Source organism: Protomyctophum parallelum, assembly GCF_964188405.1.
Source record: "Protomyctophum parallelum genome assembly, chromosome: 8".
In the NCBI taxonomy this organism is placed as follows: domain Eukaryota; kingdom Metazoa; phylum Chordata; class Actinopteri; order Myctophiformes; family Myctophidae; genus Protomyctophum; species Protomyctophum parallelum.
Window position 1 is genome coordinate 48,941,233 of NC_139703.1, and position 7,840 is coordinate 48,949,072.

Genomic DNA, 7,840 nt, shown 5'->3' on the forward strand with positions numbered 1-7,840 from the left:
AAGCATTGGTTTATTAAAATTTCCCCAAAGATTTCCCCAAAAATATCCAAACATATTTTTTTTCTGGTTTTCTTTTTCACAACTAGCAAACGCACCATGACACGTGTCACTTGAAATATGTGTACTGAAACTGATAATGCATAAATGATGTAGGCTTTCCTAGAAGTGGAGTGGAGTCAACTCAAAATACTATTACAAATACAAGGCAATTTGCCTTGTAATTTTGTAAATAGTAGTAGAGAGAAAGCAAAGATGTATCCCAAAATGTGAGATTACAAATGCCAACCGTAAACTCAATTAAAATACTGATACCATAGACCCCCTGAATTGGGATCCTGATACTGATACTGATACTGATACAGACTGACTGATACTCAAAAAGATACTGTGTTCGTTGCATTGTCCACCGCCCACCACTGGGGCTATATATACACCCCTCCCCTGTAGTAGTCGCTGTGGTCACAGCGTGTACGCTAATCAGGACGGTTTCTTTGGCTGTCATTCGATAAGAAGACTGGCAAGTGGTGGTGGTGGAGCAATGTTATTTTTTGATGGTTTGAGACGTTAGGACTAGTGCTGTAAATATATTTTCCGTTTTTCAACAAATATCTCGCCTCGGAAGAACAATAAGCTCCAGCCTCCGTGGTCGCCCTGTCGAGGGCCATTTGAGTTCAACAACAACAGACAGTGGTTGGGTTGTTGCGCTGCTGCTGATAGAACCGCTATAACTGTAACTGTATACAGCTACATCGTCTTGGTGTCTACTACTAGTCAACACTTCCAGGTGTGACAATGGGGCTGAATAAAACCTACATTAGCATCGGCTATGCGTCGTTCGGCGTCCTCATGGGCTTCTCTGCCTTTCTGGTGTGGAACGTCGCCTACAACCAGCCATGGACCGCAGCGATGGGAGGACTATCAGGTGAAGTAAACAATGCAACACTACAGTAACACAGTGTCCTTTAGCTTTAAAGAAATACATTCGCATTGATCCGACGAGATCAACATATCAATTCACGAGGTGGCAAGCAGGTCATGTTATAATGAAAAAAACGAAACTGTTGTAGTTGTAACACTAACTTGCTGCTTGCATATTCAGAGGACTGATTTTCATTGCACAAAAGGTTACCGCAGATGAACCCTTAGTCTACCTAGCTGCGGTGAATTTAACACTATGATCTATGACTGAATATGGTGGAATACTAAGGCTGGGACCGAGACTATAGGTGGAATATAACGGGGACTGAAAATCATCCAGATGTTAATTGTCCCTTGTGTATCTTCAGTTTACCTACCCGGCTGCAGGCTGCAGTTATGCAATAGTTCTAAAGTAGGCCTAATGCATTTATGGACGTGAACTTTGAACCACTGACTACCTTGAGGTTTATTTTATTTTGCAACCTCTACTCTTTTACTTGGTCAGATTCTACTATAATGTTAGTTTATTATAACGCCTTAACATGTAATTAACAGCCAATCTGTGAATTAAAAACTGGAAAGCAGTCATTTTAATCATCTACAACTACATACACTGAGCATTGGGGCACATATTTTGCCCAATGTATTGTCGATCATTAAATGTTATTTAGCTATTATAGCTAGCCATGGTTCATGACTCTCGTATTCATACGAGAGTCTAGCCCTCCAAGCAGAACCCAATGCTACTGAAGTTTCTGACTTTTTGATGACACAGAGCATGGGGTCCTGTTCCAGCAGTACCATGCCACCTAGCTGGTACGCAGACATACATAAAACATAAACAACGTGTTTATGGCCTGTCTGCGCTCTTTGACGACATTTTTTCGTGTGAGGGTTTCTGAATATGTGAAGCATAAGTACCCATACATACCACTGCGAATATCTCCTAATGCAGCAATTCTAATCGCTGGCGCTGCTACTAACTAACACCCGTGGGACAAATTGTGAGTACTTTATATTTGAAATCTGAATGTTTATATATACGGAAATCTTGTAAATGCAGCGAGTGCCAAAAACAGAGCTAAGTTTCTGCATGACTGTCATGATAATCATCATGGCAGTCATGTTTCAGGGCTATTATGTAGCCAAATAACATTACTTATAATTTGCTCCAGGATGAATTTGTTTGTTGCCAGCCTGAAGTTTCATCATGTGTCTAAGGGTGTTCAGGAATCTGATGTTCATGTAGCTCTGGTCCATAGCTCAAATCTAATGCCTTTGCATTAGAGGCATTAGAGCTGTGAACAAGCACTAATGTTCATGTATGGCTGGGGGTTCCAGTACTGACAGCTGGTTATTGTTATTTCCTCAAGAATGACCTCTATTGACCTCGGGAATGACTCTGCATTTGATTTGGTAAAGAAGGGGGTATTACTGTGGCAAGGTCAGCATCAGGTGATTAATGGAAATAAGGAGGAAGTACAGTTGTTGTTTTTTTTAACACCCTGGTCCCTGACATCTTGCTGTATGACTAACCTCATGTTTAATATGTTATGACATCCCTTGTAGTTTTTTAAGTTGAAGTTTGTTTATGTTCTGAGAACGGTGGGCAGTCATCCTGCAATGTGCGTGGCTTCTGTGGCTTCTTTGATGAGATGCAGGAGGAAGGAATACGAGGTGTTGAAATGAACGGTTAATTTTCACCACGTCATTCACAAAAAGCACTAGCAAAAGTAGAACTTGTGGCAAACAACTTGAGCCATTGACTCAGCACAAGTTGACAACATGCTTTGTCAGACCTTTTGTGCAGGCTTGCAACACACACACACACACACACACACACACATTGTGTAAGTCTGCCTGTGTGCAGGATAGACCAATATATACTGTGAGTGTATTGAAAGTGACAGAAAGCTTAATTCTGCTTAAGCACTTAGTGTGTGTGTGTGTTTATTTTGCATTCATGTTCTTTCCTTTTTATCCTAGCAATGGAACATTTGGAACATTTAATTATCCTGCACGCAGCATGGGGTTTGTAATCGATCTTGTGTGTGTGTGTGTGTGTGTGTGTGTGTGTGTGTGTGCGCTCTCTCCTCAGGTGTCTTGGCCCTCTGGTCTCTGATCACCCACATCATGTACCTGCAGGACTACTGGAGGACTTGGCTGAAGGGCCTCAAGTTCTTCCTCTTCATTGGGATCTCCTTCTCCCTGTTGGCCGTCGTAGCGTTCATCACCTTCCTGTCCATTGCCATTTCCAACAAGGAGAGTGAGTACTGAGTACCAATCACATGCCTTATGATGGCCATGTACTTTGTTCTCCATTGTATGTACAGGCCAGGGTAGATTAGCTTAAATCAGTTAAAATGGCTAATCTACAAGTTCACAATTACGAGCTTGTGGATCTGCTATTTAAAAATGGTGTGTGTGTGTGTGTGTGTGTGTGGGGGGGGGGGGGGGGGGTAAACTTCCGCTTATGACATGCCCAAAATAAGCACGCCATGTTGAAAGTGGTAAAACAATACAGTACATGGACTGTAGTATTTGTCTTTACTATGAATACACGCAGAAGTACTGGTGTAGTAAATTATACCAATCACTTTTTGTATAATTTTGTGTATTGCAATATGTTTGGTTGGATGCATATTGCATGGTGCATCTTCACTAGTTTGTTTGTTTGACTCTGAAGATGTGCATAATTGAATTGTTTAGAAAAGTATGGTGTGCAGCACGTTCAGAGGACACTTGGACACTTAGCTAAACCTGGAGCCTCCAGATTCCAAGACGGCAGCTCTGCTCTAGCCTCATGTCATTTAGAAGGAAGCTGCTGCCATTTATAAGGAAAGTTATATTTAAACACAGCTCACTTTAGAAATGGAACCTTCAGGAGGAGAAGATGGACTAGAGAGAAGGTGAAAGACAAGAGAGTACTAGAAATGTGAGTGCAGTAGAGGCAAATCTCCACCAGGCGAATTGTCCTATAATAACAGCAATGTACAGTATGTAGTGATAGTACCATAGTACCTGCTTTCATGTGTAATTTAGCCAATATCCTGCACTGGCTCTGATTAGGTCCTGGGGTCCTTCCATGGCACATTATAAACAAACCCAGTGGAGTTCACAGCAGTACAACATGTACTGCCTGAGAAATAAATAAGTTTGTGGTTGGAGCTGTCATGATTACAAATCTAAGTTGACGATTAATTGTCCCATTAATAATTGCAATTAACAATTGAATTGTGTTTTTTGGCATTGGAACATGGGAATACAAATTTTATTTCTGTTTGGTTTTTAGGCTTCATAATCACAAATGCACAAGGCAGCTATGACAAAAACTTAAATATACAAAGAAATAACTCAGACATTTACTATTATACTTTATTTACTAAAATGAGCGGAACTAGCTGATATTTGTTAGCTTCTAAATCTGCTATTTAAAAAAAAAAAAACTGTTGGATAAGATTATGACAATTATAATTGCGATTAGGTGTGGTGCAAGCTTGTTTTGCTGTGCTAAGTTAACTCTGGAAGAGAGTCTGGTCTCTACAGCATTGGGGCATGCTTTAGCCCATTCTGAACGGGCACCCATTTTGGTGTCAGCATCATGTTATGCTTTAGCTATTGAAAAATAGCAGATCTACAAGCTCATATCGCGCCACCGAGTGGCGCGATACGAGCTTGTAGGTCTGCTATTTTTGAATAATCGAAGAACGACTGACATTTTTAGAATCTGATCTCAGGTCAGAATGGGTTAATCAGACCAGTGTGTGTCCGGCGGAAACCTTGTATGAATCTGATCTCAGGTCAGATTGGGTTAGACTAGGAATGAAAGTAAGGAGGACTCTGAGTAGTGTCTGAACAAAAGAGAGGACAGTGAAATAAGTAGTAGTGAGTAGAGGTGGCGGAGATGAAAGGGTTTAATACCTAGCGTCAACTATCTAAAGCAGAGGTTTTCAACTGATTATGAACCAGGGACCACCACCCTGACTAAGAACCAACCTGGGGTGGTGGGGGGGGGGATATGGACGTGGTCGTGTGGAGAAAAAGAGTGTGAAATATTATTGAGGTGTTATTGATGTTCATCCTCAGGATGCTACGGTTCTCATGTAGGAGTGACAAGCATTGACTGGATCAGAAAAGACTTATGTTAGAGCAGGTGTTTTCAACTGATTGTGAACGAGGGACCACCACCTGACTTGGATCAACCTTGGGAGTCGACCACTGTTGTGTTGGCTGGGGATATGGGCTAAGATTTGTGCTTTTGTAACACCCATGTGTATACATCCCACTGTTTTTCAACCAATGGTCCATTGACTACTAATCATTTCCTAATGACTCATCCAGACAATCCGGTGCACTTCCCCCTCTTGAGATTCCAACTCCCTTTTTTCTGTTGAATTTCTTGAACTCCAACTTGTCCGTAAATTACTACATGGACGGTTATCACAGGTCACTAGGACCAGGTCTTTCAGTTCACTGTTTCTCAACTAGTGGAAAGCAACTTTTTTTAAATCAACAAATCCTACATTACTAAATGAATGGTCAGGGACCACCAGTGGTCCACGGACCACCTGTTGAAAACCCCTGTGTTAGAGGCCCAGGTTAGAAGGTTTGGTGATAGAGGTTGACGTATAGAGGAGGGATGAGGGTTACAACATTGGGAGAGAAGGATGCTGAAGCTGGAGCTGCCTGGCAAGACAACGGTCCCAAGTGTTGGACTATTGCTCTCAAAATGTGTACCGTCTAAAATCCCGGGCTATGGTCCGGGATCTGTCTTACATAGTCGACATTAGTGAAGATGGTTTGCTGACGAGTGACAGGTTGTAATCTTATGTCTGCCCCCCCCCCCCCCCCCCCGCAGGCCTGACAGACCCTCGGAGCCTATATCTATCCAGTGTGTGGAGCTTCATGAGCCTGAAGTGGTCCTTCATCCTGGCTCTTTACTCACACCGCTATCGCAAAGAGTTCGCCGACATCGCCATCCTCAGCGACTTCTAAAAGGCATGATGAGAGTATACCATTCTGCCACTGGGCCTGGTCTACTACAGACGACTCATTGAACAGGGTTCCTGAGGGTTTCTGTGCGTGTTCTATAGGGCCAATGATGATCTAAATTGTGGGTTGGACGTGAACAAAAAGGGCCGTAGCAGGTGAGGCACAAAGAAAGGGTGCATTGGTTTGTACCCCGACCTCCTCAGGCATGCACTCGCCTTCCTTCCTGCCCAGGATTTGTTTTAGTGTGTGCAGGGTTTATCTTCTGCTTGTCAGGACAATTTACAGACAAGTTCAGCCCCTGTTTTTAATCTTTCATGGATTTCGTCTCATGTATAATCATATACATTTTATGGATTCTTGAGTTTGATGTGTTGTCATTCAGGCATAACTACTATACCCTTACGATTTCTATTTACATTCTTGATAGTATTCCACTTTGTGTTTGAGGGCATTTTCCAGTGTTTTTAGGGTATACAAGATGGATACTGCAGTTTCACACTGTGGTCACAAGATGGTGTCCCTTTACCAATGATCTGGTGCAGTATTTCTAATGACTTGATGCTTTAAAAAGAGTTCATGTTTCTATTGTATCAATTAACATGAGTACTACTAACACTATTATTTCATTTACTTTCATATGACACATAAAACTCAGAAAGAAAATCTTATTTTCTTCCCTTGAGCTATATTTCACCACAGTAAACATGCCAATACATCTGTATTGAAACAAGGTGATAAATTACCCTACTACAATAATGTAATGTTTCCTACACTTATGTTTCCAACACCACTCATTTTCTTGATCATTGAGTTTGAACTATGTGAAGAGGGAAGAAGGTCACTCAAGGTTGTTTAACCTCAGTCTGAAAGAGCTTTTTGAGCTACAGATCCAAATCAAATCCACCTGCACTTTTTTACAGTACATACTCGTTTGAATGGGCATTTTTACCAGTACACGTTCTTGTAGTATTATTATTATTATTATTATTATTTTTACATCAGTTGTGGAAGGAAATGGTGGGCATTGATGTGACGTGATGTGAAAACCAACCCTTGTTTGTGTCCATCAAGTGTATCTTGGTTACACAACAGCAGTGCTTCTAATGATGTGCATGTTAAGGAATCATGACCTTTTCTTGTCGTTTTCTCCTGATCCAAACCATTTGTGTTAATTACAATGTTGCCTAAGGAGATTAATTTAATAGTGTTCTTTTTAAATGTTTGTTTTTCTTTGCGGAGTTTGCGCTACCATATCTATCATGTATAAAATTATGACGTGCAGCACTGTGTATAATATCCCCATAAACACTTGAGTGAGTGAGTGTATGAATGTATGTGTTTGTACAGGTATGTGTCTGAGAGCCATGATGATAATAAAATATCTTTTATGACGAGCCTGTGTATTGCTTGCATATTATTGTAATGTAACGCAGTCTTAAAAACGGAACAACGTAAAGGGTAATAATGTTTTCTGGAAAGAAAATGATCTGTTTTTAGAGCCATATCATCTTGGTTCAAAACTTTAAATACATGTATGGACAAATTTATGATGTTGCTGATGGTTCCCACATCAATCCCAGACTATAAATGACTTATTTCCATTCTAATGCCTACTACTTTGGCCATATCATGAGAAACTAACCAAGGGGGAACAGATAGTGTTTTGAAGGTGTTACACATTTTCATTCCCACTAAGCCTGGGTGAAGAGGGTCAGTGTTGGGCATTAGAGAGGGATTTGCAATGGGAGGGAAGGGAAGCCTCTTTCCCAGCCACCCGGCATACATTTTTAAAGGAAAAACACCCCATAGCATAGCAGTCATAACAGTAAATGCTCGGCAATAACCTGCACTTTGAAGTTTGTCAATTATTCAATCCGTCCACATTTTCGTTCTGTCCCTCAAAGAGAATGTGGGGGTTGCAGGGAGTTTT

The 7,840-nt window shown here is 41.2% G+C and overlaps 1 protein-coding gene across 1 annotated transcript; it reads left to right on the top strand.

Moving 5' to 3' along the window:
• Positions 1-530: 530 nt before the first annotated feature.
• On the top strand, positions 531-7,304 carry LOC310863599 (heme transporter hrg1-A-like). Its single transcript, XM_083772055.1, has 3 exons — positions 531-922; positions 3,017-3,184; positions 5,777-7,304. Exons 1-3 carry the CDS (start codon positions 793-795, stop codon positions 5,911-5,913), a joined length of 435 nt encoding a protein of 144 aa, XP_083628181.1. The 5' UTR covers positions 531-792; the 3' UTR covers positions 5,914-7,304.
• Positions 7,305-7,840: the final 536 nt, after the last annotated feature.